General features: G+C 34.0%; 2 protein-coding genes across 2 annotated transcripts; both read right to left on the bottom strand.

Moving 5' to 3' along the window:
• Positions 1-813: 813 nt before the first annotated feature.
• Positions 814-3346, bottom strand: LOC110093313 (putative pentatricopeptide repeat-containing protein At2g01510). The gene has a single exon (XM_028696459.1). The coding sequence runs from the start codon at positions 3263-3265 to the stop codon at positions 839-841; it is 2427 nt and encodes an 808-aa protein (XP_028552292.1). The 5' UTR covers positions 3266-3346; the 3' UTR covers positions 814-838.
• Positions 3347-4055: 709 nt separating this feature from the next.
• Positions 4056-19465, bottom strand: LOC110093270. Its single transcript, XM_020818107.2, has 9 exons — positions 19315-19465; positions 19156-19225; positions 14394-14461; positions 8007-8068; positions 7711-7792; positions 7351-7584; positions 5093-5221; positions 4934-4995; positions 4056-4397 (listed from the first exon to the last, which is right to left on the bottom strand). The coding sequence occupies exons 1-9, from the start codon at positions 19363-19365 to the stop codon at positions 4271-4273; spliced, it is 885 nt and encodes a 294-aa protein (XP_020673766.1). The 5' UTR covers positions 19366-19465; the 3' UTR covers positions 4056-4270.
• Positions 19466-19783: the final 318 nt, after the last annotated feature.

Below are 19783 nucleotides of genomic sequence, written 5' to 3'. Positions count from 1 at the left end.
TGCGATTCTTGGGCTCGTTGCGATTCGTCTCGATCGAGCCGTTACGATTCGGAGATAATAAGCTCTTCAAAATCGAGAGACCGCTTGGTAACTCAAATTGCAGTTTGAACTTCCACAGCTCTCCGAAGCCTTGGATTCGGACTCATTTGCGGCTCGGATTGGGTTGATCTTGGTGTCGCTGGGTTTCGTATTTTCCGAGACGCTCAGTTTTGACTGTAAGCTCGCTGAAATCGGAGTTCAGGTGCTCCCGCGATTTAATTTTTTGAGGTTTCCAACTAACTTGCCTCGAGATTCGTGCCCGATAAGCTAATTGTGATGACGTATCACACTATCATTTTCAATATTTTCTATTTTTTGAATTTTTCTGATTTGCTAAGGGTTTAATTTGAAATTAAAAAAAGGTCCAAATCACATTTTGAATGCCCCGATTTTTAAAAAATATTAATATTTGATTAAAGTTAAAAAAAAAATACAAAGTAAAATTGTTTGAAAATATTTAAAGTTCATCATCTAGTTCAAATTTTCATGCTATTTTTGAAAATTTTATGATTTTGCTGATTTCAAATTACACTATAAATTATATCATTGATATCGTCACTACTCTTGTCGATCACCACAGGACATCGCCACAAGCCGTTGTTAATTGCCGCCGCTGCCTATGACGGCCAGATTATCGTCATCATTTAATTTAACACTAAATATATTTTATTTTAAGTTAATAAAAAATAATTATTTATATTTATTTTATATTCATTCAAATAATTTAAAATATTTTAAATATATATTTTTTACATTACATTTCATTGCCTCTAAAAAAAAATTCTTTCCAACATCTCATTCACCAATAATCACCACAAGAACAAATCCCATTCTTAAAATGATGAAAGCGGCTACTATCCCTCACAATAATTTCCCTCTCCACAATCTTCGAAATCACCTTGATCGCCTCATGGCAATCAACACAAGCTCGCAAATTCTTCATAACCCTAATCGTCGACCCCGCCGGCGTGCTAATCAGCGCAAATCCTATCGCCAACCGCTCACTATGCCGCTTCAACGCTTCAGCCTTCGTCCCATCCTCGCCGACGTTCCTCAACGAGCAGCTCGTATCAGGTCTGTACCCTTTATTTTCCATCTCCACTTCCAATTCCTTAAGTTTCGCCCTAATTTCCCCAATCCTTGGATTCATCCCATCATCTGATGCGAAAACATAGATCTTGTCCTTAATCTCAACCCAGCTACATCCTTTCTCCTTCTTTAGTCCTCGGTCCCTCATCATTTTCTTCACGCCGGCGGCTTCGTTCCATCGCCCGGATTGAGAGTAGATGTTCGACATTATTATGTAAGGGGCGGCATCACCGAGCTCCATAGCAAACAGCTTCTCCGCGGCTTTTGCTGCCAGCTTTTCGTTTCGGTGTTTCCGGCAGGAATTTAGAACTGAATTCCATATGATTTCATCGGCATCAAAAGGCATCTGATGGATCAAGCTCTCCAATTCATCAAACCTCCCCACACGACCCAGCATATCCACCGCGCAGGCGTAGTGCTCCTTTCTCGGCTCTTTCATGGCGTGGAAGTATTGAAGCCCTTGCTCAACGAAGCCGTTGTGGCTGCAAGCAGAGAGGATGCTGAGGAAAGTGACTGAATCTGGCTTGATTCCTTGGCGAAGCATTTCGTCGAACAAGTTGATTGCGTCCTTCGCACGTCCATTTTGGCCGTAAGCGGTAACCAAGGCGTTCCAGGTTACTATGTTTTGAACGGGCATTTCGTCGAAAGCTTGATGGGTATCGTCCAGACATCCACATTTAGCGTACATGTCGAGCAAGGCGCTGCCCACGAAGACGTTTGACGAAACGCCTAGCTGAAGAGCAGATGAGTGAATCTGCTTCCCGAGAACCAGCAAAGTTAGGGTTGCAGTAGCGCTTAAAATGGAAGAGAAAGTGGCTCGATCAGGGGTGATTCCAGCTTTTCTCATATTAGAGAAAGATCTCAGCGCTTCTTCATCTAACCCATTGTGGATATAGCCTGAGATGATCGCCGTCCACGACACAGTGTTCTTATCCGATTTTGATAAAAATATCAACTTTCCCGTCTCCATTACACCGCATTTGAAGTACATATCTATGAGAGAGTTCGCAACAAGATCATCGGATGCAGCGCCGGCAAGAATGATCTGAGCATGAATCCGCCGGCCAGATTCAAGATCTGGAAGAGATCCAGCAACACTGAGCAAGCTGGGGAAAGGGAAAAGCTTTCGATCAAATTCCATTTGCTTAAGTTCTTGAAAGAGTTGGGAAACCTCTTCAACCAGTCCTCTCCAAGCGTAGCAGGAGATCATAACATTATAAGAGATATTATCTCGGTTCTCCATTTCATCAAACAGAACTCTGGCATCATTAACCCGATCGGTTTTAGAGTAGAAATCGAGCAAAGAGTTTATCACAAACACATTCCAATGAAAATTTGTTCTTACTATTAGCCCATGAGTCTGCAGACCAAGAGCTAAATCGCCCAGTCCGTTGGCGGATGAGAGAACACCAGAGAAGGTGAATTGTGAAGGCTTCAATCCTGACTCTCGCATTGTTCCAAATAGCTCAAGTGCCTCATCATGGAACCCATCCTTGGTGAAACCATTAATCATTGCATTATAAGTCACTGAATCCTTTTCCGGCATTTCTTCAAACATCTTCTTTGCTGATCCCAGCAGCCCGGATTTACAGTAGGAATCTACCAAAGTGTTCAACACCTGAACAGAATCATCAAAACCAAATTTCAAAACATGCGTGTGAATCTGAACAACAGATCCCGCCATGTTCTGACCCTGGCATGAACTTAGTAATGCGATGATCGCAACCCGATCCGGCATGATACCAGAGCTCGACATCTGGTGGAAGAGCTCGAAGGCCTCGTGGAAGCAACCTGAGCTTGAACAAGCACCGATCATGATGGTCCATGTGACGGCAGTGCGGTCAATGGTATCATGGAAAAGCTGTCGGGCCTCATCGAGGTTGCCAGACTTGGCATAGCCGGAGATCATGCGGTTGGAAGTGAAGATGTTCTTGGAAGGCATTTCGTCGAACACCTTACGTGCATTGCATAAGTCTCCTTTGTCAAGGAGGGATTCGATGAGCTTATTGGCATGGAAAATTTCAACATGAAAGCATGTTTTGATGGCATGGGCGTCTATGTATTTAGGTGATGAGGATTGGGAGGAAAGAGTTCTTAGGGTGCGGGAGATTTTGGCTTTGAAGTGTTTCAATAGCATGGGAAGCCTTCCTGTTCTCTTTGCGAAAGTTTGCTTTTTTATGCTATTGATTCAGAACTTTCATATAAAAAAATATTTTTAGATTTGATTAAAAAATATTAGAAATGATTTTTTATTTATTAATTTTAAGAGGGATAAATACATACCATCAAATATTTACATATCTAATATAAAAAATTAAAAATCTACATTTCCTTGTATACTATTTTAATATTTAAATTCTAACAAAATACATTCATAAAAATATTTTTATTTTAAATATGTTAATATAAATGATAATTTAGATTTGATATAAAAATTTTAATATTATCTCAATAAATATACAGATTCAGGTGTTAGAAATTTAAATATATAAGGATTTTATGATATGCATTTAAATCCTATCAAAAATATATTAAAAATATATATTCCTTCATTTTCTTCATAAGCCTTAAAATTCAAAATCTTATTCAAGTCTTAGGCCATCTCCAACTCAAAAGCTCAATTTTCACTCCAAAATACAATAATATTCTAAAATGCAGTAACTCATCTTCAACCAAATTCCTTTTCTAATACCAACAAAAGAATATTATATGTATAATCTTTCTAACCTAATTTGTATATATATATAGCGGGTTGCACTTTTCACCCTCACCCGAATGGCGTTTTACTTGGCGATCAAATAGAACAAACCAGCGAGGCCAAACGAGTATTAGGCGATCAGCTGGAGACGCTCTTACAGGTAGAAAATTTTTAATGATCTATTGCAAGTTCATAAACTCTATCTTTATACTAACTGAATTAAAAAAAAAAAAAACACAAAAAACATTTTAAATTCATTGTTTCAACCATCACATCTGATAGTGCAATTAATGGCATGGTTTGCACCTTTTATCATATTACAGTTTATTGTAAGGTATAAGCACCCAAAAAAACTTTTCAGATATGCCAGACCTTAAAATGAAATATCTGTGAAACATATAATCTACAGAAGCCAAGTAAAACTCATCAGATTCAGCTTCAGCTTCAGCTTCTGCTCAGCATTCCTTCATGGTGAATTCCATGACTGTACAGAGGAAGCTCGAAAAGGAATGCCAACTTGAACCACACAGGCAAGCTTCCATACAGTGCTGGTGGCAGTGGAATTAGAGGACTGAAAATCAAAGAAAGACATTCGATAATCCAGGTTGTTAATGTACAGAACTTAAACATTATAAAGCTTTTAATTATTTTGACTACAGGTTGTTAGAAAAGCTCATTGTTAGCGTTCAACCAACTTTTGTAAACTCAAAAATTGAACAAGCCAAACACATACAAAACATTGTTTGATAGTGTGGTAAGTTAAAGAGCCAAATAAAAATAAATGATTTTGACTAATTTGCTTAGGTTTTGTTTGGGATGGCTTTCTTATTGCTTCTTAAAATGAAATTTAAGTTAAAAATTAAAATTTTTGTATTAAAACTACATTTTAAGAAACAATAAAAAAGCTGTTTGACTTAATGAGCCGAGCTTAATAAAACTTGGCTTGCTCAAATTCAATTTGCTTACAACCTTATACTTTGTTTGGTACGGCTTTTTTATTGCTTCTTAAAATAACTTTCTAGTTTAAAAATTAAAATTTTTTATACTAAAAAGCTGTTTTAAGAAGCAGTAAAAAATTCGTTCCAAACAAAGCCTTAGATCACATACCTAGTAATAGATCTGTAGATACGGTACTCCTCCACAGAGCCAAAACGCTTATTTGCTGAAGTCTACAGGAATTAGGTAACACAACACTGAGGTTACAATAAGCAGCAGAGAAAAGCAATTGATATATTATATGAGAAAGATGGGAAAAGAGACTCAGACCTCAAGAAGTGGAATACCACTAACAAATAGAAGCAGAAGTGTCAGAAAAACTGGACCAAATACAACAAGCCATTCAGCATCTTCTAGAACTGGGGTTGAGGCGACAAATATTCCCCACCATAGGAGAATCTATTTACATGAGATAAATGTTTAGCAAATGTTGAACATAATAGTTATGGCAATTGAGAACATCTTAATACAATTCATTATAGTACCAACGCCTAAATATAGATAAATGCAAGAGATAGAATAAAAAATAAATAATAGGGAACATATTCTCAATTATGAAAACACTACATAGAATCATAATTATTTAATTTTTACAAGCTTTCAATATGAGAGATTCTCCATCAATAACACCCTCCTCAAATCAAAGCATATGGATACAACTTACTACAAATATTAGAGAAGTAAAGAGGTCCCATAGTTTTTATCAAAATATTTGTGAATTAGGCTTTGTTGGAGGTTGCAGATATGAGGATGCTTAGGTGGATGAGTGGCTTTATCCTTAGAGATAGGATACGAAATGAGCAAATACGTGAAAAGGTTGGACTAGCTCCAGTGGAAGATAAGATTAGAGAGAGTAGCCTTAGATGGTTTGGTCACATTAAACGCAGGCCTTCCGATGACCCGGTTAGGAAAGTTGAGGTATTAGATTTGACTTATGTTAAGAAAGGTAGAGGTAGATCTAAAAAGATTTGGTTAGAAAATATTAGAAATAATCTTTTTTATTAGATTTAAATGAGAATTTGACTTTTAACAAGACACAATGGCGAAAAGGAATTCATGTAGCCGACCCCATGTAGTGGGAAAAAGGCTTGATGTTGTTTTTGTTGTTGTAGTCTTCGTTGGAGGACGAGTGATGATCTCCATTGATAGAATTGAATCTCTAATGAAGGAACAATCAACATCAATATATTTTATTCTTTCATGAAAAATTGGGTTGTTAATAATCCAAATAACCGTTTGATTAGCGCATTTAAGAATCTTAGTTTGAGCAACAACAAAAAAATCAATTTCATGCATCATATGCATGCTTTCGATGCATCGTTCACATGCTTTTTTAATGCACTGCTTCACATACTTTGCAATGCATTGTAAAATGCTTTTTGATGAACCACATCACATTCTTTTCAATGCACTGAGTTGCTTGCTTTTTAATGTGTCGTGCTTCCAAAATTTCAATGAACTGCATCACCAAGGGCGGAATTAGCCTTTCGTTTAAGGGGGGTTATGTGGTAGGCAATCATATACTTCTTAGGGCAGAGACAATTCTAAAATAAGTACCAATAAAATTAGTAGTAATAGTGGTGATATTTTGAATAATGGGAGGATAACCAAAATTTTTCCTATAGGGATCATCTGAGTTATGACCATGACTTGATTATCCTCACAGCCTTAGAAGAAATTGGAACAACAAACCCAATTACTTGAATAATACATGAAATAGCTACAGAGGTATTGGAAACCATAGAGTTTGTCATTAATCTAGTTTGAACAAACTAGAAAAATGGATGATGATCAGGGAAATTTGACAATAAAATAATTCTCACTTTATTTTCGCTTATGTAGTGGCAATGGTCAAGGGATGATATTGAAGAAGTTCATCCCAATTGCCTTTTAAGGTATTATGTAAGTCTTGAACATATTTGTAGATTTATTGTAAATAGAAGTTATTATGGCAGAGAGTGTATATCCGAGAGATGTTATTATCTTGGCAGTAAGTGGAACAAAGAAAGTTTCATGTCCCTTTGACAGCCTCATGAAACATGACTAGAAGTAATTGGCTGTTTGAAACTATTAACCATCCATGTGAGAACCGCATGGTTAAAGGCTTATCATTTTGTTTATTTGGTAGTGTAAATTTAATTTGAGAGCTGAAGAGTCCAAAAGATAACGTTTCTCATGAGATCAATGAGAAAACAAAATGCCTAGACCACAAGAGATAGTTGGCAGGGAGGGAGTGGCCAATTAATAGCTAAGCGCTAACGGGGCTATGACACCAGTTACAATAAAAGAAAAGAACTTGAAATGTTGACTATAATATTGGTGCCTACATATAGCAAGCACAAGAGATAGAATATGCAAAAAATAAATGTAGGCATTAAGACACTCAACAAATAAATCTATAAAAAAATTGGTAAGGGATCCGAAGAAGGTAGGTAAGGAATCTGGCAAAAACAATTATTTCAAGTAGTAGTTATTAAAAAAAAGAAAATAACTGAAGAAGGTAGGCAAGGAATCTGGCAAATACTAACTTCACCGAAGTAATTTGGATGACGGGAATATTTCCAGACACCTATGTTGCACCATTTCCCTCTGTTTGCAGGAGAATTCTTGAACACTAGCTTCTGCTGATCAGCAGTAGCTTCAACAGTTAACCCCACAAACCACATTATCCATCCAATTATATCTTGAGGTTTTAAAGACGGATTTCTATCACTAGCATTCACAATTGTAAGAGGCAAGCTTACAGTCCAAACCCAGACGGCCTGTAGTAGAGTAGAAAATCTTTAAAATAGAATTATCTCATGTGACAACCTCATAAGATTCAAAAAGAACATACAGTATAAAGTTAAAAAATGGAGATGGAAGAACAGAGAACTTATAAATTAAACCTGTAAGATCCAGAAAACTGATAACTTTGCCAAGTTATTGCGCATATCATCAAAACGATTGTCTTCTCCCCATTGCAGGATTCTATTTCAGCATAGAACAAATCTATTTTTATGTTTCACACAAAAATAATGATTGATGTTTCTCCCACTCACTTTGGACTGGTACCTAATGCCACTCTGAATGATTTGGGAATTGGAATATGTGTGCATAGTGCACCCCCTACACCCAATGGCGTTAAGAGTGTCATTCGGTGAGCCAAAACTGAGTGGCAACATCATCTGTTAATGTTTATTACCTCATCAGCAGAAATATACCCAAGCGAAGACCCCAGACTACCACAAGAGATGTCAGGACAATCTGAAGAAAGAAGGGAATCATATTTATGTTAAAAATAATGAAATAAGATAAAGAATTTCATAATGTTACATAGGGGATATTTCATTTAATCTCAAGTGCATTTTAGAGAGAAAAGGAAAAAATGGAATCTGAAGAAAGAAGGGAATCATATTTATGTTAAAAATAATGAAATAAGATAAAGAATTTCATAATGTTACATAGGGGATATTTCATTTAATCTCAAGTGCATTTTAGAGAGAAAAGGAAAAAATGGACAGTAAAAATTCAAACTCATACTTTTAAAAGTAACCCTAGAACACACCATTTCATTATATTTTAGGATGCACAGATGAAGGATGCTAGGGTTATAGTCCGGATTATGGTATGCATTCAACCCAAAAATTAACCTATTAAACATTATTTTCTGTATTCAAGATAAGTATCTAATCCAGCAGGAGAGCTGCATTTTTCAAGTGCTGCTTGACTCTATGTAGTGTCCCTTCATAAATTACCGGCATTTGTTCCTGCAAGTTTTTTTTAAATTTTGGATCCAAAAATTTTGTCTACATAGCTTTGGCAGTGTGCCGTTGTAATAACCCGTATTTTGACTTTGTCAATTTTTTTCTGGAGTCATTATAACTCCAAATCGCAAACCATCTTTGTCAAAGTATTTTGATTGTAATATTTTACTTGCACGAATTTTTTTTGTAATTTTTTGGAATACAGATGTGCACAATAATGTTTTAAATTATTTAATATGTTTTGTTGTTTACTACTGATAGATCATATTAGATAGCTCTGGTGTTGTTTATTAAAAGGATAAAATTTAGATCCTGTGGCATCACAACCGTCCCTGTGGGTGGGATAATTTCTGATTATTTGATTAGGATTCAAGCAGGATTTATTCGAATATGCTTTTAACCTACAATTGGAATCAAGTAAATGGCCATAAATCTCGTCTTGTTGGTACTGTTTTGGGTAAGAATTTCAGTAAAAGGATTTTGTCAGTTATCTTGGAAAGTAGATCACAAAAAAATGAACATAAATCCAACATATATTGTGCACCTTCTTCATTCATAGATTTGGCGGACTGGTCCTAGTTATATACTCATGCTTCTTCCTTACCCCTAATCTAATTAAAAATGGCACCACATATATTCAGGTAATCAGTGACCTTTAACTAACAGATTAAAATTTATAAGGAAAAATAAAATTAAATGAATACATTTGAAAAAATAAAAAACAACCATCTTACATCAGTCAAGAAACAAACAAGAAAAATTATTTACAGGCACGTTGGTTGACAAAAGTATCTGGACTCAATTGGTATCATGTTTTCTCATACCTAAAAATACAACTCAGTACTTAGCAAATAAAAATTAAAAGAAAAAATAAGTGAGGATAGATTGACCAAAATTTGGTTAGAATGGGTTTTTAGAATCTTTAGATTTCTTTTAAAATGAGTGCAACACAAAAGATGATTGCTTATCTATATATTGTACTTATCTTAAATCAAATTCAAGAAAAGCTCATATTAACTAAATTTTGTTATGAATATCATAATCCTTTTTTTCTCCGAAAATAAATGCTAACTAGTTTTTTCATCATCATAAATTTTTTCTTTTGTTATATTTTTTATTTTAATATCATAAATTACGGATGTCAACCTATTTAGTTTTAAAGCCCAATGAGCTTTATTATGTAGAAGTTGAGTTTGCCATTTCAATCAATAATTCAATCGAATGTTTAGCCAATATATTTGATTCTATATGGCTTTCAAGCTTTTAATGGCAAAAATCTATTCAACAAGAAAACTCTATGGTTGCCCTACATATAGGAAAGCCTTCCTTAAGTGAAAGGTATGTAAATCCCAACCCTCAATGCAATCAATATCACAAAGTAATACAAGAATATTGAGTTCAAGTTTCATATACTTATAAATCTATTTGATATTGGTCTTTTGCACATAAATGTTAAAGTTGTCGGGGCTTCTGACCCACCAATAACTATCAAAGTAAAATGTAAGACTTCACATCTTCTATCAAGCATGTCTTTTCCACCAAGAACCTAGGTCACGCTTGGTGGTCTCAATTGCTCAGGTGATACTAGTAGGTTCTTGGGTCGATTTCAAATGGTGAAACAAAAAAGTGTTGAAATTGGACGAAAAAACTTACAACAACAACAACATCAAGCCTTTATCCCACTACGTGGGGTCGGCTACATGAATCTTTTTTCTCCATTGTGTCCTATTAAAAGTCAAATTCTCGTTTAAATCTAATAAATAAAGGTCATTCCTAATATTTTCTAACCAAGTCTTTTTAGGTTACCCTGACCTTTCTAACGACTAGTCAAGATCTAACTATCTCAACCTCCTTAACCGGTATCCAATCGGAAGGCCGCCGTTTTTATGTGACCCAAACATCTAAAGGCGACTCTCGTCTAATCTTATCTTCTACTGGAGCTACAACCAACCTTTTCAGACTGTATTCGCTCATATTCGTTCCTATCTTCTAAGGGTGTAAGCCACTCATCCCCTGAGCATCTTCCTCAGATCTCTGCACACTCTAACTTAGTATTATGGCTTCTCTTTGGTTAATGTGTAAACATTAAAAATACTGTTTACAAAATAAATATTTACAAATAAAAAATCATGTCGAAACAATGCAGTCAATACAAATCACAAATTTTGGCAGCCAGATGTCATGAGACATCCTAATTATCCAAAGAAGATATAAAAAATCATAATATGTAGATGTTACGTATTATTTCGAAGAATCTAACACGCTGATGGTTCAAATAATTCACAAAATCATATACAGAATAAGGTACATAAATATTGCTTATCTAATGCTCCTTTGTTGGAATTAACCACCATATTAAAGATACTTCTCCTATTGAGTAGGCTGACTTGTTAAGCCACTGTTTTGAAAACCGTCGGATAGGTACGAGGCTCGGTTCAACCGTGGAACCGGTCAGGTGGCCGATCCTAATCTAGCTTACAAAATCGGCTCTTACATTGAACCGAATCAACTGGATTGAACCGGCGGTCAACCCGGTCCCGGGTTGGGAAAAATTGGCGGTTTTAATTTTTTTCTATTATTAGATTTTAAACAATATATTTTAGTTTATTAAATCTTTTATAGCTTTTTAAAATATTTTATTAAATATGATGGAATTAATTTGCCCATATTCATATTATATGCAAGTATTATCTTTAAATACCTTGAACATAATTTGTTTGCGCAAAAAGGTGTACTTCACATTTATAAAGGTGTTCAAGTAACATCCTCAACTCTCTCTATGATGTGGGAACTTAAAAAGTTTGTATGAATATTTTAGAATATGAATTTGGGCTTTTTTGGCTAATTTCGCTTCTAAATTTAGGCTTTAGTTAGAGCTATTTCAAATTTTTGAGCAAAAATATATTATAAGTTTAGTATAATATATATTAAAAGAATTATAATATAAAATTTTATTATTATAAAGTTCTATATATATATTTAAATATTATTCTTAATAAATATATTTAATTAATAAAATATGAATTGTATTCTTAATCATATATTATATTATAATTTTTATTATATTATTTTAATTTAGTAATGTATTTAATATTATCATTATTTAATTTATTTATATTATATTAATGATCATGAAATTTTTAGATATTATTATAATTTTATATTGTTTTAAATATTATTCTTAATATGATAGTTATAATTGTATAAATATTTTTATTTATATTATTTAAAATTTTATAAATATATGATTAAAATGCTGCAATATACTTATTTTATATTATAATTATTTTAACAATCTTTTGAAGTAATATATTAATTATAAGTCATCCGGATTCGACCGGTCGAACCGTGAACCTCTCCTTCTTCCAGTTCATTGTCCGGTCCAGTTTTCACAACCTTGCTGTTAGCGCTAATCATTACTGGATTGGATTCTAAAAAAAAAAAAAAAAGCTACCTTATATTCCAAGATATATGCATTCTAGGTGCTTTCACATATGATAAGCATAGCCATTGCAAATCATTGCTAGTAAGAACTCTATATAAATTTAGTCAACTTTTATTATTATTATTATTATATATAAGCCTAACAAAAGCTCAAGCAATACTAGCAATTTCTTGCTCAAAGCAGCCAATCATCCATGTTATACCCAACAATGAAATTTGAGTTTGATCAAATACTATAAAGAGTTGCTATATTAAGTGCATTTATATGATCACATAAAAAAAAAATCTCACATCGGCAAGGATATAAAAAGCTTCCTTTATATTGCATGACTAAGCATAAAATGTGCCCCTAAGGCTCGAAACCAGAATGAAGAACCAAGTTCAAATATTCTTTACTTGTTATGTCTATAAATTATCTGTTACTTGATAAAGCATGAAACTCTATGTTAGTCAAATTCAGCCTAAAAATTGGCCCATTGGGAAAACTTTTCCCCTATCCCTGCAAGGTGCTCTTAGCCTCTTAGACAACGCAACTCATGACTATTAAAAAGGATCATTTAATCATGTTGGGCCGACTACTTCAGTGATTAAGCAAATTAAAGTCCATGACAACTTGATATGATAGAACTATGAGTTCATGATTGAGCTTGTTTTCATTCCAACATTAGAGCCAAAATAATAGTTTTAATCAAAAGTTTATTCTCATGATTGAGTGAGAAAATTAATTATATGAGCTTATGCCTCTAGGAAATCTCAAACGACATCATAAGGTCTATTATGATGGCAAAATTTATATATAAAGTCTTACCTAATATACAATCTATCTTTCAAAAAATAGCCTGAACACAAAACTCTCATATTTATATTAGTGGAGATGGGTTTAGATTTTGATATCCCACAATCCAATGACTAATTGGTTATGTCCATGGCTATTTGATTATATCTAATAATAGTCTATTGATTTTTCGAGAATTGTCAAACAAAAAATATTTATTATCTAGTGAACTGTAACAATAACAAGACAGTCAACATTATGGTAGATGATTAAGAAATATAGGCAATATTGTTGAAGTCAAGTCGCTCACTCATGAGTTCAGGTCAGGCTTGAATATTACCTAAGTTTTAAAATCCTAATCAAGGTTGTTTATTATTACTTTTTTATTGATCTCAACTATAATTGAGTTTTAATTTAATCCAATTAATTATATTTTGATGCTAATGATTTAAATATAAAGCCTCATTACTGGACATAAATGAATTAGCATTATCCAACAGCTAGTGTTTATGTTATTTAGTGAAGTCTAAATATTAATAAAAAAAATAATCTATATATCTAGTTATTGTTTGACATTTTTATCATACTTATGCCCTTAACAATAAATAATTTTTAGAGTGTATATTATACAAAAAAATTAATACAATAATACAGAAAAAGTCATCAAATAAGCAATTATAGTATGCTCACGAACAAAAATAAATAAGTGATCTAATGTTCAAGTTTATTTAATTATCTAAATAAATAAATATAAAGAGCCTTATAAGAATGAGCATTGAACTGTTCACCAAGTCTAGTTCACTGACAACCTTAATGATATTTTCAAATAAACAAAGCTGCATTTTCTACCTTTCTTAATTCACAAATTTAAATGTTAGACTATTTTGAGAGAAATTGCTATAGAAGTTAGATATTGTTTTTTCTTAGATTCCTTGTAACAGATCTAGGATTTGATCAAATTATAGAATGACAAGAGAGAATGAATTAAGGGAGAAAAATATATATATTGATTTATATATCATCTTGGATTGACCTTATTTTGGCCTACAAACTAGAGGCTTATTTTTCTCGGTTTGGGTGCTTGGGTTTTTGATGAGGGCAGAGGGAGAGGGATAAGAAGAGAAAAAAAAAAGGGAAGGGAAAAATTAGATGTGAAGAGGGATAATGATGACACCTCATTTGGTAGAGGAAACCAATTTGTTTCATAAAATTGCACTCTGACATGGATTGCTGTTATGAGAATCTAATTACACTCTTCATAAGTATTCCTCTTAATTAAAATATGTTTATCAAGTGAAATATCTATTTCTTTTTCAGTAATTTACTGTACTCAGCAAGCACATTCCTAGTGCGTTAGGTATCAAACAATCATATTGCCTTAATGATTACTAGCACTCTTGAAAACATTAGTTAATAAGCTTTAAGATTTTCCTTTAAACATAAATGAGTTTAAATAACAGTCCTTTTTAAACCCATACCCATTTATTTTGGCCTAATGGCAGCTTTAAAATGCCAGATATACGAGCACGTGGGCTGGTCTGGCCCATATATTCGTACGAGAAAAACTTCAGTAAACAATGATATCTCAAAAAGGAAAAGGTATAACCTGTCTAAAATGCCATGATCCTTTCAGCAATAGAGTAAGTATTGCAAGTAGAACAAAGTTTGTGCTACCTGCAGAATACAATATGATACATTTAGCAAACATCATGTAATCACTTACTGCAAAGCTAGCAAGTTTTGACACTAAATAATGCAAAGATATAATTAACTTGAAGAAACACGCTCCGACAGCAGTTATAGAACACTCTCTTATACAATTTTATCTTCTTTTAACTTTAATAATTGTGCTTTATTTTATTTCTTCATCGCTACTGGTTTTATAATCTATGTATACATATATATGGGGAGAAATTGAGAATCATAGTTCAAATTCAATTAAAGAAGAGGGTTAAAAATACACCTGTTCTGCAAAGGCACAAAAAATAAAGACAGACAAGCTTGTTGTATACGAAAAATAAAACAAAAACATCAAATAAAGGGGTGAAAAATAAAAGCATTTCTTAGACACGGGCAAAAGAATGACATCCAAAAATCAGAAATAGGACACAAGAAGGCGTCATCCAAGAGGCAAAGACACAACCTAGAGCCAGAAGATCATTCCTGAGCAAAATGAAGCCAATAAGACAACATCCAATCAAAAATTCCAAATTCCAAATAACAAAGGCCACCATTTTCACATAAAAAATGAAGTAGGATGAAGATTGGGCGTAACGAGAGCAAAAAATGGCCAAAAGAAACAAGCTAGTCAAAAAAACTACAGAAGATAAGCAACGTAGCCGGATTTTGCTTCCATCTTTTGAGGTTGTCACGTAAGGAACTAAGAGATCTTAATAATATAACTACTAGCTTGTTTGTTGCTAAATTTTCTAGCATTCTTTTCTCTGCAAATGAGATTAGACAATCCAGCTGATGGAGATGAGGTGAAATATCTTAAAGGTACATTTAATAAAACTTTTGCATGCATAGGAACAATTACATTTAATGTTTGCAAGCAAATTCATATAACTTCATAAACAAATGCATTTGTGAATTATATAAATAAATATATGCTTTACATGCAAACACAAATGAATATATGCATAGATATTTATATTATAATTATATATAATTGGAAGTAACTTTACATTCCAACAGGTTAATTATAATTAAGTTATATATATATATATATATATACTAGGAGTGCTTGTCAAATTCTCTTTGTTCTTAGACCATTTCATATTTCTTTGAGGATGCTTGGCCTTATGTTGTGCCTTTTATTAATAAGGTTCTCCCTGGGAGCTTTGTCATATACTGAATTTAACACTTCATGATAATAAAATCTAATGTTATTAAAATTATGCTCTGTGTTGTATAATAGCATCTCATAATAGCCCAATCACATCATATAATCTCCAGTTGATCTGGGGGGTTAGCCGTGTAATACTCCTTATGGCTACTTTAATGGTGGATCAGATCCACTCTTATATAACCATAAAAAAGTAAGCTACGCAAGTTTTAATATTAAATTGATAACAGATGAAGAGCATGGAATATAATAAATAGTCTCAAGAATTATATAAGAACAAAAGGTTTGTCTGAGCATTGAAATACAGCTGATTAAAAAAAATTAAAGTCAGCACTGAAATGCATCTTATAGGTAAATTTATCATTATTTTTTTTTCAATAAAATATTGAAATTTAAGGATATAAGAGGAATAAAGTCGAAAGAAAAGGCTTTTCCTTTCACAAAGTGAAGAGAGAAGCTTTCTAAATGATGAATGTAGTACCCTCCATCTTTACCTCATACTTTTGTAGTAAGGTCCCCAAGATGCTTTTTTTTTCTCCCCTCCCTATTTTCAAGTGAATACATAGATTCAAGGTGATGAGAAATAGCATAGAGAGATGATACAATACTAAAAAGTAACCTTGGTTAATATCATAGTCTAATTATCCACATCAAGACTCATACCAAATCAATTCTAGTACATTGAGTTTCTAGAGATGGCATTTATACTTTCAACATTAAGGACACTAGATTACACCAGGACCTATGTAGGATGGTCCAAGGAAAATTCAATCTCATGATCCATTGATTTTAAAGAAGCGCATCACGATCGTCTAGAAACTATTCAATCTATAGGTAGGGTAGGCTCTGAATCTCTACCACAAGCATCGGGCTATCGATCACGCTCATCGGGCTAATACTCAAAATAAGAATTCTTCATCAAGATCATCATCAATATCTCTGAGCATCATTATTATTGTTAGCCTTGTTTCAACTATTTATTTTCAGCTTTAGCATCCTTATTTACCAGGCATTCTCAATGAGTGTTGCATGAGATGTTAAATCTACTCTTTACTCTTTATCAATAACTTCCATCCATAAAATAGCTTGTTTGCAATGCAAGACTAAGGCTACATACATCAAACGCTTCCTAAACCCAACATTGGCAAGACAAAATTTGAGCATTAGATCTCCTCTAGGACATGATTGTCTCCCACAACTTTTGATAACATGTGCTAGCTCTATTCCACCCAATCTGCTTATGGACCTAAATTAAAAGACAAATCTTTCCAGCATGATTTTTTGGAAGAAATAATTCAAATTCTTCAACATAAACATCACCAAGCATCAAAATGAAACGATTTTTCTTTAAAAGCTTTAATGAAAATTTTTTCAACTTTCTTTTAACTTCAAGCTCAAGCGTTCTCTGATGGAAACCTTTCGCAAGGCAATCTCACTCTCTTCCTTGGTTGAGTTATGCTCCTGACACTCAATTAAGATAAAGTCATTTTCTCAAATTTCAATAAAAATAGACAATGGGTAAGCTTTAATAACCAAAAAAAAAATGAAGTGAATAAAAAAAATAAGCAGGTAATGAAACAGGATAGAAGAAGCCAATGTAAAGGATGGTTGGTAGAGATAGAAAAGACGAGGTAGAACATGTGGCATGGAAAATTAAGAATAACAAGAAGATGGTGAAAAAGAACGTGTAAGGAGGATCTAACCGCATAGTTCGTAGAGGGTCACGGTTTCATTCACTCTACTAGGGTTTCATGCCCAGGGTATTTTTGTTCTCTTGATAGAAAAATCACCCTCAAGCTTAAGGGAAAATTGTGTAAGATGGCGGTGAGACCTACAATGTTTTATGGCGTAGAATGTTGGCCATTAAAAGAGAAACATAATATTAAGTTAATTGTTGCAGAGATGAGGATCCTCAAGTGAATGAGTGGCTTACTCTTAGAGACAAGATACGAAACGAGCATATACGTGAAAAGGTTAGAGTAGCTCCAGTGGCATATAAGATTATAGAGAGTCTCCTTAGATGGTTTTGTCACATAAAACGGCAACCTTCCGATGACCGGTTAGAAGAGTGGATGTATTAGATTTGGTTTATGTTAAGAAAGGTAGAGATAGACCTAAAAAGATTTGGTTATAAAATATTAGAAATGACATTTCTTTATAAGATTTAAATGAGAATTTGACTCTTAACATGACACAATGGAGAAAAAAGTTTCATGTAGCAGACTCCATATAGTGGGAAAAAGGCTTGATGTTGATGTTGTTGTTGTTATTGTTGTTGTTGCTAGTGTCATCCTTCCTCCCTCTCTACCAGTCTACCTACACTAGCTCCACCTTGTCTTTCTCTTCCTTACAAGGTTTCCAATAACCTATGGCTTCATGTCGGAGGCCATATATACCCTGTTTCACATCTCCAACTCCTCTCTATTCTGCTCTCCCCATTCCTCAACTGCACAAGGCTCTTCTAGCCCGACAACTCGATCTTCAAGGTCCTCCCCATGGATAGCTTCATGTTTTTTTGGCCTACAAATTTTCCCTCCCCTCCCCCTGCCTCCTCCTCTTCCTCCATCCTTCAGGCTAGGCCAGCCATTCCTTGCCTTCCTTGAGAGGAGCCGAGATCTCTAATCAAGCCACTTCTCCCCACCATGGAGTTTGCAATTGGAAGGAACTCTTTCATGCTCATAACAACAGCAATAAGAACTTCTCTCTGTCCTATATTGCCTAGAGCAGCAGCGAGTTGAATGCGGAAGGCCTTGCTCCTAGACAAAAAAAATGGGAGCTTTCTCTTGTTAATCACACTAAAGGCAAGAGACCATTCTTGGCTCCCGCCTAGCTGCAATCAAACGGCAATGAAAACTCTGGGGCAATTTGCCTCTTCTCAATCTTACAGGTAATTTCTTTCTATTTAAATTTACATTTAAAGAGAACTTCGATATGATTTGAGATGGGAGCCTGTGCTTCTTAAAAAAAGTGCCCATTTGTGTCAAAAAATGGTGTTGGAATTTTGTCCGATTAAGGAAGAGTTATCGAACATTTCTCTTTGGATCAAACTTCCAAAATTTATGTTCAATTGTTGAAATGAGATCGGCAAATCAAAAATTGCAAGTAAGGCGGGCAGCTTTCTAGCTGTTGATAATCCAACCGTTTCCAAGTTGCAGGTTTCCTTTGCCAGGGTGTGTGTTCAAGTCACCCCGGTCATATATCATCCCAGATTTGGTCCCCATTAACCTTTGTTATGAAATTCGAGCAGGAGATTCAAAATGATTGGAAGCCGAAACTATGTCGGGCTTGTAACTCTTTTTCACTTTATGATTCTATTTGTCCACTAAACGGCGCCCATCCTCCCACTGGGAGGTGTAGAATTAGGAGCCGAGCACCTCTCTAGAAACAAAGTAATGGAAACAGAAATGTGCCAGGGTGGTTTCTGATCCTGCTCCCATTCTTTTTAATCATGTCAAAATTTTATATCCTAACACACGAACAAAGCATATCGACATAGCAAAAAAGAAATATGCCACCATACCTGCAAAATCTGTGACCTTATCGAATCTGAGAAGCGCCGTGACAAAGAAGAACAACAACTGATACCCTATCTGCGAAACACGTTCGTGGTAAGAATTTGCAGATCAAGCGGAAAAATAAAAACCATTGAAAAAAAGGAAGAGGCGGAGAGAAGGAATACTGTAACGATAGCCGTGAGAGCCAGAAAATGGGAGTCAAGGACAGTCCCCATTCTTCGCAGAGGATGCCGGAGTTGCCAGTCCCGCCGCCGCTTTCAAAATTTAAAGGCTTAAAAATGGAATAACAATTTCTTGGTTCTGGCATTGCAGCAAACATGTTTTTTCTTTTTTTCTGGCAGAATTTTATTATATTTAAATTTCATTTGGGACAGCTTAAGCTTTTTACATAAAAAAATCAAGTCCAAATAATTGTTATATTAAAAAGCTATTTTATAAAACACCAAAAAAATTGTCCTAAATTAAACCTTAATTAGAAAAAATTTTATCTATTCAATTAATTCATAATAACAAAAATTAAATACATAGAAATACAATATAATATTTGAATAGGTTTCTTTGGACAACTTTTATATCGTTTTCAAAAATCAATTTTTTGAAAAAAAAAAATATTTTAAGAAGTAAGAAAGTCGT

The sequence above is a fragment of the Dendrobium catenatum genome, unplaced genomic scaffold, assembly GCF_001605985.2.
Source record: "Dendrobium catenatum unplaced genomic scaffold, ASM160598v2 fragScaff_scaffold_743, whole genome shotgun sequence".
Lineage (NCBI taxonomy): Eukaryota > Viridiplantae > Streptophyta > Magnoliopsida > Asparagales > Orchidaceae > Dendrobium > Dendrobium catenatum.
Note: the sequence above shows the minus strand (reverse complement) of the source record. Positions and strands in the feature narration are given on the sequence as shown.